Below are 17,688 nucleotides of genomic sequence, written 5' to 3' on the forward strand. Positions count from 1 at the left end.
AATGATAGTTTTGTCCAGTGTTTAATGATGTTTATTCATTGTGATATGTAACCTCGACACTTCAGTCTCTTTCGTAGCCAGTACCGTTTCATATACGTTGACAAACGACAACCTGACAGACTATGCAAACAGAATTTTTCCATTGTCACACCGTTTGCATTTGTTCCGATGAAAAGGGGGTGCATATGTGGATCTTGTTTCATAATTCCGACCCACTTCCCTTTGTAACCGTGGAAACCGATATGTCCTTCATATCAGATATTATATCGTTCAACGAAACCATCCGGTTATGTCATGATAACGATAATAGATCCTTTATTATATACAGGATGTTTCAGAAGTTAACGCATTGCCTCTTATATCCTTGTCTAATTGCGCATGCGCATTGACTCATTGACCTGCGCAACATTGCGCGCAAATACATATTCTAAAAACTTTTACAGGAGAAAATATAATAGCTTCACGATTCCCGAAAGTTGCGGTCTCTTAACAAAAGATAAACTATGTATATAATTAAAGAATTGAATATTAAATTATATATAATCACGTACTGAATATAATATTGTGGATATTAATTGTGTGCGCACATTTATTCTACTACCGCGCATGCGCAATCAGAGGTACATACAGGGTGTTCGACAACAGGTGGGCAATATTTTAAGGGGTGATTTTAGGGATCAAGATAAGACGAAAATCAAGAATAACGAAATAGCATTTACGGCTTTGCTTTCCAGTTATTAACGTTTAAAAATTCGAGTAAAAAGCGCCAGAAACCTGCAATCCACTCAGCACCGACGACCGAACGTCACGTCAGCAGGGGTCGGTATAGTCATAACCAAGAATCGTTGAATAGTAGAAACTTACCTCGTGCTATTCTGTTTCTCGGTACTGCAGTACTCGGTTTCGATTCTTGGTTATGACTGTACCGACCCCTGCCGACATGACGTTCGGTCGTCGGTGCTGAGCGGATTGCAGGTTTCTGGCGCTTTTTACTCGAATTTTTAAACGTTAATAACTGGAAAACAAAACCGTAAACGCTATTTCGTTATTCTTGATTTTCGTCTTATTTTCATCCCTAGAATCACCTCTTAAAATATTGCCCACCTGTTGTCGAACACCCTGTATGTATGAGGAACGCATACGAAGATTTATGATAGTAACTGTACATCATTAGAGAGTAATGAATCATAGCAGATCATATCTTCAAGTAATTAGCAGTCATATTCTTATTAAATATTCATTCACCGCGTGATACACTACGATATTATGGTTAGTTTAACCACTTTTTATATATCAGCAGGTTTGTTTACTTCGTGGCGCGTTTAACTGGTGAATTTAAGATGGCTATCAGCAAAGCAATACAGGGAATGGAAAAAGGTTATACTATCTTTCGTATGTACGAAGTATATTTGTGTACTAGTCTCACACATGTATGATATACATCGTTACGATCGTATTTATTTTCTAAACACAGCAAACTTAAATAATTAATTCAATCGCGAGAACCGTTACTGTATATGCAATTCGGTAAATATTTATTAACATTTACTGTTTACGAGCATATATAGGCCGACATCTTTAGCTGGGTTTTTATCTATAACCTTAAATACTTTAACCCCTTACAATTGAAGGCCGTAGAATTACACTCTGTGAGACGTAGGCCCTTACCATGTAGATCTACCTCCTTAGACATAAATAAACTATGAATAAATAAAATTTATGTTCGTCGTTATTTATGACAAAATTGCACTATACATATACAAAATATGTTAAATATATATAAATTTTGAACGCATGAAATATTTAAATACACTTAATTAAACCCATGAATTTGATTTACTTAATGATTACATATTACTGTTATATTAATTACAATTACATAAATACTGTTCGGAGCTCATTGCTGTTTACTTGTATTATTCATTTAGTAACACGAATTATTACCGTTTCAAAAATCGAATACATTGAACTAATATCATTATACATTGCGCAACAAAATAACATTTGTTTTCTTATACAACATCATTGTCAGTCATTCAACCTTATTACGTGCAAAATATTAAATTTAATTACATGTATGTATTTACATTTTAACAATTACAGTGTAGTGTTTTTAGTTTCATTTATACAAATTCTTACTATAAAAAGAAAGAGTCAACATTTGTTTTGCGCATAATTAACTAAACACTAAATATAAAATTAAACAAAAATTTTATAGAATAACTTAAAATAATCATTCCTAATAACTCATCCTATATAATATGTCTTTAAATATATTATAATTGATTATTATTTAATATCAGTTGTTAAGGATGACAAAACGTTGTATATTTTTCTTTTTAGTATTATAAATTATTTATTAGTTCTTTTGAACGTATTGCATTTTACCCTGACAAACGCAGTTCATTTTTCTTAAAAGTCACTGATTATTATTTTACTACATTCTTCTCTTTTAAAATTTATAAAATAATGAATAATTTATTATCATCATCTCTATAAAGATTATCACATTCTTGCTAGAGTAGTAAAAACAAATTAAATATAATAAAAAAATCTTCTAAAAGTAACATAGGTTTTTAAATCTAATTACGTATCATTTTTGTACATAATATAGTTAACTAAAATTATTTTGAATCACAGTGTAGGACTATCACACCATAATTGCAATATATTTAGCTTAATAATAATGGTCCTGTATAATTTTAACTAATACATTCGCCATAATTGTACATATACATTAGATTGACATTATACCCACAACGATTTTTCAAAATACAAAAAATACGAGAATATTGTTCATATAAATGTGTGCAAGATTTCACAACCGATTTAGAAGTCCATTTATCTTTCACACAAACAACGTTCTCGTATTTTGAATAATATGAAAGCTATATACGTATTTTAATTTTTGTCTTTATCTTGCTTTATGTTAAGAGCAGTTAAAAAAAGAAGAACAAAAACAAAAACAAATTATTAAGTTCTTTTCACAATTTTCTGACATCCTTAACGGTTCTTGGATTTGCAGGAACACAGATAAATGTATTTTATTATCTGGTAGGAAAATGTTTAATATTAAATAGCCCGTTTTATTTGTACCATTGTAGTATTACTTATGCATGTTTAAACAGTTAGTTAACATAGAAGTATAGAGGATGCTCCAAAAATCTGGGACAAATTCTGTTTAAAAAAAAAATGTCACAAGCCGAAATTAAGCGCAGAATTTTGAATAACGCGCATATAAATTCTGTATGCGCAGGAACACTTCCACGTATGCGCGTCCACGCAATTTTGAATGACGCGCATATAAATTCTGTATGTGCAGGAACACTTCCACGCATGCGCGTCCACGCAATTTTGAATGACGCGCATATAAATTCTGTATGCGCAGGAACCCTTCCACGCATGCGCGTCCACGCAATTTTGAATGACGAGTATATAGATTCTGTGGCGGGGGAGTACCTGCGCGCAGACGCGTCCGCGCAGTTGAGGGAGAACATTGCTGCGAAATGTAATTAATAGATTCTTGTTTCTTAAAATCAGAGTTGGATGACTTTAACCCCCTCATATGTACCTAACCTTTAAAATATAATGAGATTGTATATATATTAACATATAATTACTTAAATAATTAGGCGTGAAAGTATAATCTCAAGTGACAGAATGACATGTTAACAACTCTTACTGAGGCATTCAGTACGATCTTAAAGTAATACTGTCTTTTCCCTGGTCTTTTCCCTACTACATCGTGCATTGTCGATGTTGAGATGAAGGAATTTTCTAAAGAATCCTCAAATTACATCAATGTTGCTGTTTCGATGTACCCGGTGTGCTTGAATTTCGTCCCTCAGTACTAGGCTCATCTGTAATTACGTTGTTTCTTACGTTACAAATCGTTGAAAATGTTTCGTTGGTTGATGCACATTTCAAGAACACGTTTGCGTGTACAAAATTACTGTTTCATGCTGTAGAAATCGTTTCATAGATATCTATCGTTCAAATAAATAGTTAACCGTAGTTCGAAAGATAGTAAACAAAATATAAAATTGCTACAAATCATGATATCTTTCACAAACACAAATAACTGTACATACTGAAATCCATTTAATCGACTCTTGCTTTAAATCAAATAAATGAATAACCGCACAATAAATTTACAGTTTTAAAACAGAACGCGTAAGATATGCGATAGGGAGGTAAATCTAAATGAAAACATAAGCCGAAAATGTAGAGTGATATTTTATTATACAAAGTTTCAGTCCTGATTTAATCACCCTCAAAGATCATGGTACTTTCTATGTTTTAAAAAGACCGCTGTGGGAAAACATATGACGCCATCTATTATCTGATGCTAAAATGAGTTTTTGGATTTTGCCGATAGAGAGCGCAAAAAATACTTCGATTTATAGTTCTCTTCCCCAACGTTAAGGGGCGCTTTTTCAACAGTAGGACCAACATAGCGATTTTTTTTTATATATAATAATTTCGATAAATTTTGAACATTATCTTATCTAGAAACGAAGAAATATCATTCTACACATTCCACTTACTGTATGTTTATGTAGAATCATCCCCGTTCTGGTTGTGAGACTTGAACTTGGGAAAAATAAATAATATTAATTCATCTAGCTTGGATAAATAATAAGCTAAATATTAAAAAGTGAAATGAGAAGGGATATAAGGTATGTCGGAATAGGAACATATAGGAATTATTAATTAAAAATGTTTAAGAAATAAAAGGGGAGAAAATCAAATACAAAAGAAAGATCATGATATCAAGACATATATAATTATTTAGTTATAATTGCAATAATCATTAACAAACAGTTACTTGTTAATCCCTGCAATAATATTTCTTAACATTCACACCAAATACCACATCTGATTGATATCCACTGGCAAATATAAAGTATCAAATAATCTATTTGATTTATAAGAACATCTTATTATTAAGGATTAACCCTCATTAAATTATCTAATTTTAGCTTCTATAAATTTTGTGTAGTTTCATTTCTTATATTTCTTATGAAGGTACATACACCTAATTTCTAACATGATGACATATATATACACAGTTTATTTTTCACAGGCAAAACTAACCTGTTTCCACAGAAAGCTCCTCGAAGCGGTCTGGTAGATCTACCATTCCACTTTCGGCATAAGTTAAAGCATTTCTTCGTCCAATTCTTCTGCTTGACAAAAATTCCTCTGGTAAAGAATCGTTTCGACACGCGTTTGACGTTACTGAACCATTTCCGTCGGCGGCAGAAACCCTTGTATCAGATCCATTGTCAACCTCCTCGGGACTGACTGATCCCGATCGTTTTGACGTTAGCATTTTTTCAGCGCTGCAAACAGATTAATAGGTTTAATTCAAACCTCTGTGATTCTTACGTAGTATAATTAACGATAAACAATACGAGCTATACCATTTTTAAATAGTCTACAGTAGGCATGACCAGGAATTTCTTCACCGGCAGTTATACAAGCTTCACTATTAGATCATCTGATTCCCCACTATCAGTCAACCCGTACTCATACGATTCAATTTACGAGTCCGTACTCCAAACATATGTAAATAACGTGCGATAATTCGGAGATGCGTTTGATGTCAAAAACAGTGACTACAAATCAAAGAAGACTGGACATGTCACTGTTCTTGAGAGGTCATGATTTCGTGGGTTCCAAGCACCCCCACGTTAGTTAAGCTACAAATACACAGTATGTACAGGCGATATAACAATTCTGCCTGTTTTACCAGGCCCCAGTTATTCGCCGTGGGGTTTTAGTCAGTAGGAATCAGTCTTATAGCGACCGCCGAGGCGTGCAGATCTACCTGCTAAACATACATATATGTAATACAACCCTTATTTTACTTTCTGCGTTCATTTAATTTGTTGTATTTATCGTGTTTGCTTATTGAATAAACTCATGCTGAGGAAGAACGTGTTGACTTTATTACACCTGTGTGCATCCTTTACATCTCTGCATTCATTACATCTCTGCATTCCTTACATCCCTGCATTTCTTACATCCCTGCATTTCTTACATTCCTGCATTTCTTACATCCCTGCATCCCTTACATCCTTGCATTATGTACATCCCTGCATCCCTTACATCCCTGCAACCCTTACATCCTTGCATTCCTTACATCCTTGCATTCCTTACATCCCTGCATCCCTTACATTCCTGCAACCCTTACATCCCTGCATCCCTTACATTCCTGCAACCCTTACATCCCTGCGTCCCATGCATCCCTTACATCCCTGCACCCCTTACATCCCTGCACTCCTTACATCCTTACAACCCATACATCCTTGCATTCCTTACATCCCTGCAGCCCTTACATTCCTACAACCCTTACAACCCTGCATCCCTTGCATCCCCTGCATCCCTGCATTCCTGCATCCCTGCATCCCTTACATCCTTGCATCTCTTTTGTAAGCATTCCATTATAGCGCCTCCTGGCGGTAAAAAAAGGAACTAAAGTTTGCCGAAATTTTGGTCCTCTAGCGGGAAAAATGTGAACTAAAATCTCGACTTCGAATCAGCGCCATCTGGTTTCAAAAAAAGGAACTAACGCTTGCCGAGATTTTGGCCCTCTGGCGGGAAAAATGTGAACTAAAATCTCGACGCCGAATCAGCGCCATCTGGTTTCTAAAAAGGGAACTAAAGCATGTCGAGATTTTGGCCCTCTAGCGGGAAAAATGCGAACTAAAATGTCGACGTCGAATCAGCGCCCTCTGGCGGCAAAAAGGGAACTAAACTTTGCAAAAATTTAAATTTAAAATTATTTTTCACGAGACTTTACTTACCTTTACTTACCTTTACTCGAACCAGTGGCCATAAGTATTTTATTTATGATATATTTATTATAAGGGTTGAAAGGATAGAAGAGATGCAGGGAGAATTCAGGAGTGCAAGGGATACGGAGATGTAAGGGATACAAAAATGTGAGGGATGCCGAGCTATAAGGAATGCCAGCATATACGAGATGCAGGGAATGTAGTGATATAAGGGATACAGGGATGTTAAGGATGCAGACATGTAAGGGATGCAGTGATAAAGGGTTGGACCTCGTGAGGCACTTAAAGACAAAAAAATTATAAATAACTGGGAAGGTTGAGCCGAGGCCCATAAAGAGGGATAAAATAATAAATGACTTGGGAGGGTGGTCCACGCGAGACCCGAAAATAGGAATAAAATAATAAATAAAAGGATAAAATAATAGGCGAGGCACACAAATGTAATCAACACGTTCATGCTCCTATTGAGTTTATTCAATAAGCTAAGAAAATTATGTAATTATACATACAGCTGTCGTGTCATTTAGGTGGCTGCGAAAGATGACGTAGTATAGCATGCCGATAGTTGATAACATGCGATAATTGAGGTGGCGCTTAAATCAGTTTCTGTTCGGCCTAATTTTCGATGAAACGTTGACTGTTTTACCGACGCGGAATTCGAAGTTCGGGCTGGACACATCCACATATATGCTTCACGTGTTTCACACATGAACACATATTAAGAAAAGTCATGCTAACTTATTTCTGACTACGTTCACGTTATCAGTGAATAATACCACCAACATACAATATAGATTCCATAATCTTTTTGTATTAATTGTTCTTTGTATTGTTTAATAATTATATGTCATACGTTATTTTATTTACATATCAAAATTCATTTTTACATTTGTCATCATACATTTCTTGAATACAAATTGGTTGTAAATAAATCATCATACTTGGCGTTGCAGTAACCTATATATATAGTTAACTTGAGTCATAGTTGATCACTCTGATCCGTCAGTTGCCGAATAACATCTATTATTCTCCCACGTATGGTATGAGAGATCATATTAGTTTTCTTTAATTGTAACAAGAACGACAAAAATGTTTTCGAGTGGGCCGAATTATACTAAACTAAAGACGCATTTGCGTCTTGCGATAAATCGGTTAAAATTACTCGAGAAAAAGAAAACTGAACTTGCTCAGAAAGCAAGGAAAGAAATAGCTGATTATATCGCCGCTGGAAAAATTGAGAGAGCAAAGATACGAGTTGAACACATCATTAGAGAAGATTACATGGTCGAGGCTATGGAATTGCTCGAAATGTATTGCGATCTCTTGTTGGCGCGTTTCGGACTCATTCAACAAATGAAGTAAGGATTTCCATAATTCATTTCATCTCTTATGCTTACTTTATATCATTTACATGATTGTTTTAGAAATTTAGATGAAGGATTAGCAGAAGCTATTTCTACAATAATCTGGGCTGCTCCCAGAATTCAGACCGATGTTCAAGAAATTAAAGTAATTGCTGATATCTTAACATCTAAGTATGGTAAGCAATACACAGATGCTTGTAGAGAGGAAGCGGTACAAACTGTTTCTGAAAAATTGAAGCACAAAATGAGTGTACAATCACCATCTAAAGTTCTCGTAGAGAAGTATCTTATAGAGATTGCAAAGAATTATAATGTTGAATATGAGCCAGATCCACAGGTAAAAGCTATGAAGTAAAACTAATATCAAACAATGAATTACAAGTAACAGCAATGAATAATGTTTTAGGTAATGTCAGAAGGCCAAGATGCTCTTCTGATTGATGTTGGAGGTGAAACTAGAAATAATTTAGATACAGCTTCTGGCGGTGGTATGCCACAACCAGTTGGGTTTATTGGATTTCCCCAACCTCCACTGCTACCTAATCCTACATCAAACTTAATTGTAAATAATTGCTAAATTGGATATTCTATTACAGGATAAATACCATTTTAATTTAATTTGTTTCTTTAGAATTCAGAAAAAGGACCTATAGGATTTGTATCTCCATCAGTACCTATAGAAAATAAAGATCAAAATGTTCCTTATAATCCAACTAATGTTTCTTATAATATTCCTTGGGATAACTCTAACAGCAATAAACCTGTAAGTATTATTTTATTTATATTATGATATATATCTTACAAATAATTACTAGATTTTTGTTTGCATAGGAAAATGATTTGCCTCCACCCTATGGATCATTTCCACCTGACTTAAACAAACAGGTAATGTAATTAATGTGTTATAATTATTTCTATAATATATTATGTTGAGTTGAATAGTATAAATTTATTTTTTGTTTATTTGCTAATGTTACATTTTGTTTAAAGCTTTATTATACGTTTATGTAAAACAATTATTTATGATTTTCTATTACAGTCTGAGCAGAAACCGAAACCACAACCACGATCAAAAATGCCGATGAATGATTTTCAGCTTCCAGATCTACCAGCTGTGCCGACCGAGACTGATTTACCACCAAACAATCCATCTACCAGCGAAGATATTGATTTCGATGATTTAATGAAACGATTTGAAGATTTAAAGAAAAGAAAATAGCTTTTTAGGCTTGTAAACGTATACTGGGTATAATATGTATCTTGCAATACAAAAACTGTAGGTAATGAAAATGAAAAATGTTATATAGTTTTATTACTATAAAATATGCTGGGTTTTAGGAACCTAGATATTACATTAATAACAAATATGTTAAATATTGTGATATTGGCAATTTTTTTTAATAATGCTGTATAAACAGTTTAAGCGAAAAAGTGTTAACAAAACATTATGCTATAAAGTATTTGCAATTTTACTAAAGCTATTATATGCTCACATAAATTTACTCGGATGGCTGTTTATAACTTTTTTTATTACACATGTCTTCTATATAATCTTTTATCTTCTTATGTGGTTGAAAAAATCATAATGAAGACATTCTTTTAATTTTCCCAATCTTCACATTTCTAAAAATAAAATTGTTGCTTATTTTAATTGTAATCTAGTGCCTAGTTTTATAATTAATGTTATAATATTTACATTTAAACCAATTAATAAAAAAAATAATTGTAATGAAAGTTACTACTGATTTTTTAGATATTAAAAGATATACTTGTTGCCCTTTTTCAGCCAGACATGTTAAAAGGTTCTGCGAAAATTCACACTTCTCTCTCTTGTTTGATTGTAGGTAATGAAAGCATTCTGTGACTGATTCTTCAACAAAGTCTTTCAATTCTGGATCTTGAATATTCTGGCTCATTAATGGAATTACCATATCCCTTTCTGGAAATCCTTTCTGATCCACCTGATGATTTTATAAATTATTTCAGTCTTGAAGGTAAACGAATTATATGAAATTTTACTTACAACATTCAATTCATTGAAGAAGCACTGCATGATACACTGTAACGGATTAAAGTTACTTATTTAATTATACTGTGCAAGAAACAAAGATATTGATAAAAAATAATTTATAATTCTTACAGCTTGATCTTGACCGGTATTATTATCAAACTTCATGTCTCCGTTATTCATTTCTCCATTACGATAGTTATTTTTATTTTGTGAATCTCTGGAATTCCATGAATTTTGATTATTTGATTTACGAATATTTTTCATGTTTTGAAAATGTCTGATATTTCCATTTACTGAACGATCAGAAGTATTCATATCGCTGTTTCTATTAGAATTTCTGTATCAAAGAAAAATTTATTAATAATTAAAATATACAAATTTAATACAGTCTCTACTTTATATAAAGATCGCACCTATATCTTTGAGTATTTGTGGACTGATTGTAAGACCTGCCGTCCTTTGTATCAAAATAATTTTTATCATAAACATTCTCATTAGAATTTGAGCCGCTTTCTGAACTGTTATTCTCCGAAGCAGAATCTTCCGAATTGTCTGTATTCGAATCAGTGTATCTCTTTTTACAAATCATCAACACTTTTTGATATCGTGCGTCCACTTGTTGATTCCCAGAACGACACTTCAAAGACTAAAAAATCATATGTGCTTCTAAATTTCCCTTTCAATTTATAATTTTTTATTAAAATTATAGTAAAACAACTTACTATTCCTTCGTCAAAGAAAAGTAGAACAATGTATGTTAAAATTAGCGGTCCGAAAAGTTTCATGCTGCTAACGTTTTGTAGAGTTAACTTACGATTAATGAACGTATGCTCCTTTTTGCTCGAATATATAAAGGAAATTAACACAAAAAGATGATGACATTGATTGTGTATCATTCCATCTCTGAAAAGGATTCAAATTCAGTGATCGTTTCGGTGACATGATGTATCCTGAATTATTTATTTCCTGTTGCACATGAGTTATGCAATCCTGAGCGCTAGAATTTGAATTGAAACGAGCGCTAGAATTTTCATTGTCTCTTTGAAAAGAGAATATTTCATATTTTTATACGAAAAAAATTAATGTTTTATTATGTCTTCCTTACAAGGGAACATCGGGGACTGATACACTCCGATTTTGATGAAACTTTGCATAAATATTTATTGGACCTGTTTATGAAGATAACTGTAATTCGTTGGTGCCCGTTTTTCACTTTGAGGGAGATATCAACCCTTTTATCCGAATGGCCCTTTCTATATACGTGCTTATAAATCGTAAACAACAAAAGATATCAAAAAATAGTTGAAATAAAAGTTATACCGTTTCTTGAGGTCTATAAAACTGCGTGAAGTTTTTCAAAACGGAGGGAGAGGGGGAATTCAATTTTGCAAAAAGGATGATTTAAAAAAAAAACTTACACGTAGCTTTATAGACCTCAAGAAACGGTATAACTTTTATTTTAACTATTTTTTTATATCTTTTGTTGTTTACGATTTATAAGCACGTATATAGAAAGGACGGTTCGGATAAAAGGATTGATATCTCCCTCAAAGTGAAAAACGGGTACCAACGAATTACAGTTATCTTCATAAACAGGTCTAATAAATATTTATGCAAAGTTTCATCAAAATCGGAGTGTACCAGTCCCCAATGTTCCCTTGTTAGTCAAAATCAGTATACAAGATCAAAAAAAGATTAAAATAGTAGTGTGGTGAAGGTAAAAGGAGTACGCCTTTACCGAAGGCGGGAAACCGTGTATATTCAGTGGGATTCGTACCTACCACCAAACCTGCATTACCATCACTCCACATCTTTTTCGATGGTTATACCATCTACACAAAAGTGGTTTAAACTACTCAACAACTTACCGACTGATTTTCTGAAACATATGGTGGCTGTCGTCGATGCCGATAAAGAAGAGCTCTTGCCTCCATAGAGCGACAAACTTAATCGATAAATTGTTGAGTAGTTTCCGCCGTTTTTGTATAGATAGCGCAAGGGTCAGTTTTTAAAAGTTTTTATTTCTAGCGGTCTTTTTAAGATACAAATTTGTCAAACAATTATTTTAACAATTTTTCAATCTTCTACTGATTTTGACCGATTTCTTAGAAATAGAATCAAAGGGGGTTAAGGTTATTGCAATGCAAAGAGTTTTTTACACATATTTATACTAGAATATAGTAGAAGGCATGTTCCGTCTTCGATCTGTAGTCATTGCGAGTGCTTCGAGGAGGGGATAAAAGGGAGAGGAAATATGAAAGTTGAGCGCAGATTAGAATGAAAATTGTCAATCTCTTTTCTCATTCAATTTGTCACTAACGTGAATAATGCACGTAAAGTTTCTCGTAAGTGTTTACTTTTATATAAAACTAAATTGTTCCTCAAATCTCAATTCAATTAATTAACTATATAATGTAGAAAAGAATTATTCAATTTCCGTTATTGTAAGTTAACATTTTATTCGTAAATTTTCAATATAATGCTGTAATTATTATTTTATCTAAAGTGATTTAAAATTGAATATTCCTTTATGTACTGAAGGAACATCAACTGAAATTTCAATATGTTTAATACCATTGAAATTTCTAAATTTCTAATTTTTAATTTGTTTCAAAATATTGCGATTGTTGTTTTCTATTTTTATTCACAATTCGAATTACAGAATGTACAACTAGAACAGTGAATTGCGATTACAATCAATCCTCAAAAAACACTGAGCCACTAAAAAGCGTGAAAGCGAAACAAATCAGCAATCTCTAGTATTTGGATCGATCAGCTTATAGAAATAATAAAATAACTAAAAATTTTCTATTTTTCAGCGTACTCCTTCAATTGAAAATATTTAAAATTCATAACATTTTCTCTTCTAGTTTTTTACCAATGCAGTTTTCGTATTCGCGAACAATGCCTTGTGGTCCAATCATCATCATCAATTATACGCGGATAATCCACAACAAATATTACATAGTAAAAACAATTCAAAGCATATAATGAAAGGGAACAATAAACTACACAAGTTAAGACGAGATAAACCGGTAATTGATCATCATATGAAGAAACAAGAAGAAGAAACTATATTACCTTGGAATTTATCCAAAGAAAGTGATAGACTGCATTTTCATATACAGGGTCATGAAGGACCACAAACTTACATTTTTGGATTCGATACTGGATACGGGTAAATCTAATTCTAAAAGCGCCGAATAAATTTGTACATATAACAAATAAATCAATTACTACAAATAATATGTAATTATTATTGAATAAGTTTCTTAATTATCGTTTATAAAAGTTAGATTTATTTATTACAGACTTTAAATCCGAATTTTGTATTATATGGATGTGTAACATTTTCAACCTATTTGTATTTGTTTCAGAAAAAGTAGACAGTATAGGCTGGAAGAAAGACATCGGGATGGTACAATAAAAGGACAATATGGTTATTACGATGCAAGGGGTAAATTAAGAACGATTCGATACATTGCTAAACCCTTTGGGGGGTATACGGAAATACACCATGAAAGTAATATAAGAAAGCTAATAAGTTAAAAGGAAAATCGAACTTAATCAAATGAAAACAGATACTACACTTCTCATGCAATCTTTGAATTTCTAATCACAGGATTCAGAAATTATGTACTTTTAAAAAAGAAAAACTGGGTTAAAATATTTATTTAACAGTAACAACATCTATATACGAAAATAAAAATATTGATACAAATTGGTGTAACTAGGATTTTTTTCTGAGGCGGGTCAAATCCCTTAGTTCGTCAGCTTTATTAACAAACTCAGAATTTTATGATCTTAGAATCTCTGAACCTTATACAAGTGAAGGTCCCAGTCCACATTTTTGAGAGGCCAGACCCATCCCTGCCTAGTTTCACCAATGACACTAAGTAAATAGTAAATACATTAGTAATAACAAAACTGTAAAGAAAGACCTATTCCACATAATATGTACACATAATATTATACTTAAAATACAACCACCTCCAAAGCTACTTGAATAAAAATATTAAATTAAAATGCATATTTTAGAAAACTATTTATAACAACCTTTAATTAATATTTGTGCACTATTGAAGAATCACTTTTATAAAATGTACATGATTGTAAACTAACTAAATAGTTTGAAAATATTTTCATTTCATCTAAAATGTTTGCATTTCTTTAAAACTGCTACTTTTACATTCCAAAAATGTAAACTTTATTTATTTTTTTTTTATTAAATGAAACTTTAATAAATCGCCAGAAATTTCATTGAAACATCATCATTAAAAAATAGAAATAATTCATTTAATACAACCACCATCGTTATAACAAAAACCTATGATTTCCTAAAATATCCAATTTACCAAACCAAAAATATTCCTTCTCCGAAATTGACTTGTAAATATAATATAAATTATAGTCATACTGATACTATAATACAGCTGTCTGATTTTAATACATTATCCAACAGAATTAAAACAAATACTTTCTCAAATCTCTGGAAATATGTTCCACGCAGTGACTTTCACGAAGAAAAAATCACGGGGAGAAGATAATTATATATTTGTGTGACAATAGCCTCTAAAGATTTACCAATATATTCTCTTTATTTTCTTATTTTGATTTTTTATCATCGGTTCCATAAGACGAACTCTTACTTATTTCAGACATTCCTATTGTTTTCTGCATTAATAAATAAACTGAAAAAGAAATATAAATATTAATTTCAAGGCAATACCAAATAATATTTAATCAATAACATTGTGTAAAATTAGAATACTTACACACAAAAATAATGCCCACGCCAATGGAGAAATAAATGGTTGATCCAGATAAGAATAGATTAACCAAATAATAAAGCACTGGTACTAAAACTACCACTGCCCAACCAATCGTATTGATTAACGTATAATACCTTCTTTTCAGTCTGAACTGATCTGGTCTAGGTACACCACTGGTTGCGAAAAGATCACCCGTTTGCATAAAACTCTCTGCCAAACGATCCTAAAAAACAATAATTATATTAAAATTCTTTTTAAAGTAATGTCTTTTAATCTAGCGTTTCGAATAAATTGTTCTAAATCATACTTTTCTCTGATATAGCTTATATAACCATTCTGCTGCAGCCTCCTCGTCTTCTGGTACCTCCTCCAATGCAATTCTTCGCATATGCAGATGTGCCTCGACTCGTTTTCCCAGTAACAAATTCGTAATTGTTGGTTTTACTGGGTCGTCCGGTTTAAAATGTATTTGTATATCATATATCGCGGTATTTTTACCACGCATGTATGGTATACTAGCCGTGAAGCCTTTTATGCGGGGGGTTAAATGGTACTTCAATACTGGAAGACCCTTTTCTTGGGCAAACTTCTGACTGGCCACTAACTTTTGTGGCGTGAAACGTGTTCCTTCAGGATACAAAAGTAGCTGCAAAGATAATTTAAAATAAAATAAAAAATTTATTTGAAAAATGAATTCATAAATAATTGTGCTACAGTAAATTCTCACTATACCGCCGTTTACGGGACCTTTGATATTGTGGCGGAACTCGCGCAGCCAACAATATAGCAAGAGTTTAGTGCACTTAAAAATCAAATGATAAGAATTAAATATAAATAGCAAACATTTTCATTACCCATATACTGTCAGGATATTCAGCAAGTTCTTTAATCTGAGAAGCGATTATTTGTTTATCTTTATTCCAGTTTCTTTCTAAGAATATACATTCAGCAAATTTCCATGCCCAACCTAATGTTGGAATATATTGTAATGATTTCTTTGCATATGCTTTACAATTCTGAAATACATATTTTAAATTAATAGAGCCACGGACTTTTATATATTTGGTAACGTTTCCCCTACGTCGTCATTTTCCATCGAGCAGCCGACCATACTCGATTCTGTATGTACATGTAACTAAATACTTACACCAAGTACTCCAACACGCTCACAGAAAACCCAGCCAAACAGCCAATCTATTTCATAGCTGTGGTTCATTAATAAATAAGCATGTTCTTTTCCATAATATTTATCAAACTCTTCTTTATCTATGTATATAACTGCATCCGATCCAGACCACCATTCTGCCACAAATACTAACTCTGAAAATAAAATTCGAAATTTAGAAAAATAAAAATCAATCGTCTATTTTTTTTCTTTTATTAGATTTAAAAAGGTATTGTTAAAAATTCAATTTCAAAACAACAATATAAAACAATGTACAGAATTATATAAATAGAATTAAACACACAGAAAAAGGTAGATAGAAATGCTATATTTAAAATGGTATAGTGACTTACGGCTATAAAAAGAATAACAGAGATAATAGTTAATTTTCCGGTAAAAATATCTGGAAAAAGGTCTAAGGCCAAAGTACAAAAAGCACTGGAAGAAATTGATTATCAAACCCGATGTAAAAAATGTTGTAGCAAACATTAGATGAATCACAGTGGACTGCTTTAATGTTGCCATTAGCCCCATCTCTTAAGATTTTTTATATGTGCGTTTAATAACAAAAATCATACATATATATATATATATCTCTTGGAAACCTTGAATTTTTACACCTGAAATAAACAAATCTAAAATAAGATATGAACTTATAATTAAAACTATGTATATAGAAAATTATTTTCATTTTTATTATTTATTTAACTTTATTTGAAAAATTAAGAGAAAATTTAATAATTGACAAAAACTGTTATCTAAGCAACCATTATTATTACAAGTACCTTGAAACAAACAAAAAGTTTCAAAATTTTATGAATAATATTTAAATAAAAATAGTATAATACCAATATGATACATATAAAAAATTATCTAATCTTTTTCTGATAATACACTTAAGCAAATTAGTTAATAATAACTTCAATGTTATTAATAATCATTAAATAATGTTTCATTATTTACAAATCATCTAAGGACAATATATAACCTACTTTTAAACTCAAGATATTTATCTTTAAAGAAAAGAAAATATAAAAATACTGTAGAAAACATTAGTTTTCCAAGGCAAAGTGAATTCTAAAAAAGAATTAATTTAAATTTACAATGCATGCAAATAAACCGTTTATCACTTCATTATAAATATTTATTAATATAAGGAATCATAAATGAAACATTAAAGAATTAAAGAATTTATGTAACAGTCATTATAATTTACAGAAAGAATAAAGCGAAAATTTAGGAAATATTTTTGATTTTATATAAACAAATTAAAATAATTTATAAACTATTTTAATTTGACTTACCGACTCAAATCATTTCTATAATTTCGGAACAACCAACTCTTACAATCTGAAGTGTTGAGAGATAGTAACTAACAAGAATAAGGTCGCCAAGAAAATGATAATCTTATGTGAGCTTAAAGAAAAGTCAATGAAAATTGACTAGTCAGAGGATATTAGTCCTTTGTATTGATTCCGATCAAACAAATAGGTATTTTAATTAAGGAAATTATGTAAGAATGTATGTAAATGCGAATGACTGGCGCTTAGAAAAATATAGTGTCAAAATCTAA

The 17,688-nt window shown here is 31.7% G+C and overlaps 5 protein-coding genes across 6 annotated transcripts; 2 read left to right on the top strand and 3 right to left on the bottom strand.

Moving 5' to 3' along the window:
* Positions 1-2,287: 2,287 nt before the first annotated feature.
* Positions 2,288-5,640, bottom strand: LOC117602799 (uncharacterized). 2 transcript variants are annotated; one of them, XM_076691176.1, is made up of 4 exons: positions 5,427-5,639; positions 5,098-5,345; positions 4,548-4,593; positions 2,288-3,860 (listed from the first exon to the last, which is right to left on the bottom strand). In XM_076691176.1, the coding sequence occupies exons 2-3, from the start codon at positions 5,333-5,335 to the stop codon at positions 4,565-4,567; spliced, it is 267 nt and encodes an 88-aa protein (XP_076547291.1). In that variant the 5' UTR covers positions 5,336-5,345; positions 5,427-5,639; the 3' UTR covers positions 2,288-3,860; positions 4,548-4,564. The 2 variants fall into 2 exon arrangements, with proteins under 2 accessions (XP_076547291.1, XP_034177166.1); XM_034321275.2 differs by lacking the exon at positions 4,548-4,593 and having other exon boundaries at positions 2,289-3,860; positions 5,427-5,640.
* Positions 5,641-7,597: 1,957 nt separating this feature from the next.
* Positions 7,598-9,690, top strand: Ist1 (increased sodium tolerance 1-like protein). The gene is made up of 6 exons (XM_034321893.2): positions 7,598-8,161; positions 8,228-8,504; positions 8,574-8,729; positions 8,799-8,930; positions 8,999-9,052; positions 9,207-9,690. Exons 1-6 carry the CDS (start codon positions 7,893-7,895, stop codon positions 9,384-9,386), a joined length of 1,068 nt encoding a protein of 355 aa, XP_034177784.1. The 5' UTR covers positions 7,598-7,892; the 3' UTR covers positions 9,387-9,690.
* Positions 9,650-11,842, bottom strand: Obp59a (Odorant-binding protein 59a). The gene is made up of 7 exons (XM_034321894.2): positions 11,820-11,842; positions 10,901-11,081; positions 10,592-10,824; positions 10,308-10,515; positions 10,191-10,226; positions 9,937-10,128; positions 9,650-9,790 (listed from the first exon to the last, which is right to left on the bottom strand). Exons 2-7 carry the CDS (start codon positions 11,072-11,074, stop codon positions 9,767-9,769), a joined length of 867 nt encoding a protein of 288 aa, XP_034177785.2. The 5' UTR covers positions 11,075-11,081; positions 11,820-11,842; the 3' UTR covers positions 9,650-9,766.
* Positions 11,843-12,382: 540 nt separating this feature from the next.
* LOC117603112 (uncharacterized) lies at positions 12,383-13,727 on the top strand. The gene is made up of 3 exons (XM_034321908.2): positions 12,383-12,523; positions 13,049-13,356; positions 13,556-13,727. The coding sequence occupies exons 1-3, from the start codon at positions 12,506-12,508 to the stop codon at positions 13,725-13,727; spliced, it is 498 nt and encodes a 165-aa protein (XP_034177799.1). The 5' UTR covers positions 12,383-12,505.
* A 107-nt stretch (positions 13,728-13,834) lies between these two features.
* Positions 13,835-17,583, bottom strand: LOC117603105 (1-acyl-sn-glycerol-3-phosphate acyltransferase gamma). Its single transcript, XM_034321889.2, has 7 exons — positions 17,420-17,583; positions 16,469-16,735; positions 16,098-16,270; positions 15,805-15,966; positions 15,258-15,596; positions 14,954-15,173; positions 13,835-14,869 (listed from the first exon to the last, which is right to left on the bottom strand). The coding sequence occupies exons 2-7, from the start codon at positions 16,647-16,649 to the stop codon at positions 14,784-14,786; spliced, it is 1,161 nt and encodes a 386-aa protein (XP_034177780.1). The 5' UTR covers positions 16,650-16,735; positions 17,420-17,583; the 3' UTR covers positions 13,835-14,783.
* Positions 17,584-17,688: the final 105 nt, after the last annotated feature.

The sequence above is a fragment of the Osmia lignaria genome, chromosome 12, assembly GCF_051020975.1.
Source record: "Osmia lignaria lignaria isolate PbOS001 chromosome 12, iyOsmLign1, whole genome shotgun sequence".
NCBI lineage: Eukaryota > Metazoa > Arthropoda > Insecta > Hymenoptera > Megachilidae > Osmia > Osmia lignaria.

Excerpts from the sequence above, each read along its gene's own strand:
- LOC117603105 (XM_034321889.2), bottom strand. The coding sequence starts at position 16,649 with ATGGGGCTAATGGCAACATTAAAGCAGTCCACTGTGATTCATCTAATG. Across the intron at positions 15,967-16,097 it reads AGCGTGTTGGAGTACTTGGT|AATTGTAAAGCATATGCAAA; the intron begins GTAAGTATTTAG and ends TATGTATTTCAG. Across the intron at positions 15,174-15,257 it reads ATAAGCTATATCAGAGAAAA|GATCGTTTGGCAGAGAGTTT; the intron begins GTATGATTTAGA and ends ATTGTTTTTTAG.
- LOC117603112 (XM_034321908.2), top strand. Across the intron at positions 13,357-13,555 it reads GGATTCGATACTGGATACGG|AAAAAGTAGACAGTATAGGC; the intron begins GTAAATCTAATT and ends TATTTGTTTCAG.
- Obp59a (XM_034321894.2), bottom strand. The coding sequence starts at position 11,074 with ATGATACACAATCAATGTCATCATCTTTTTGTGTTAATTTCCTTTATA. Across the intron at positions 10,227-10,307 it reads ATACCGGTCAAGATCAAGCT|TGTATCATGCAGTGCTTCTT; the intron begins GTAAGAATTATA and ends AATCCGTTACAG. Across the intron at positions 9,791-9,936 it reads TGGCTGAAAAAGGGCAACAA|AAATGTGAAGATTGGGAAAA; the intron begins GTATATCTTTTA and ends TTTTATTTTTAG.
- LOC117602799 (XM_034321275.2), bottom strand. The coding sequence starts at position 5,335 with ATGCTAACGTCAAAACGATCGGGATCAGTCAGTCCCGAGGAGGTTGAC. Across the intron at positions 3,861-5,097 it reads GGAGCTTTCTGTGGAAACAG|ATGAGCCTAGTACTGAGGGA; the intron begins GTTAGTTTTGCC and ends ACGTAATTACAG.
- Ist1 (XM_034321893.2), top strand. The coding sequence starts at position 7,893 with ATGTTTTCGAGTGGGCCGAATTATACTAAACTAAAGACGCATTTGCGT. Across the intron at positions 8,505-8,573 it reads AATATGAGCCAGATCCACAG|GTAATGTCAGAAGGCCAAGA; the intron begins GTAAAAGCTATG and ends ATAATGTTTTAG. Across the intron at positions 9,053-9,206 it reads CACCTGACTTAAACAAACAG|TCTGAGCAGAAACCGAAACC; the intron begins GTAATGTAATTA and ends TTTCTATTACAG.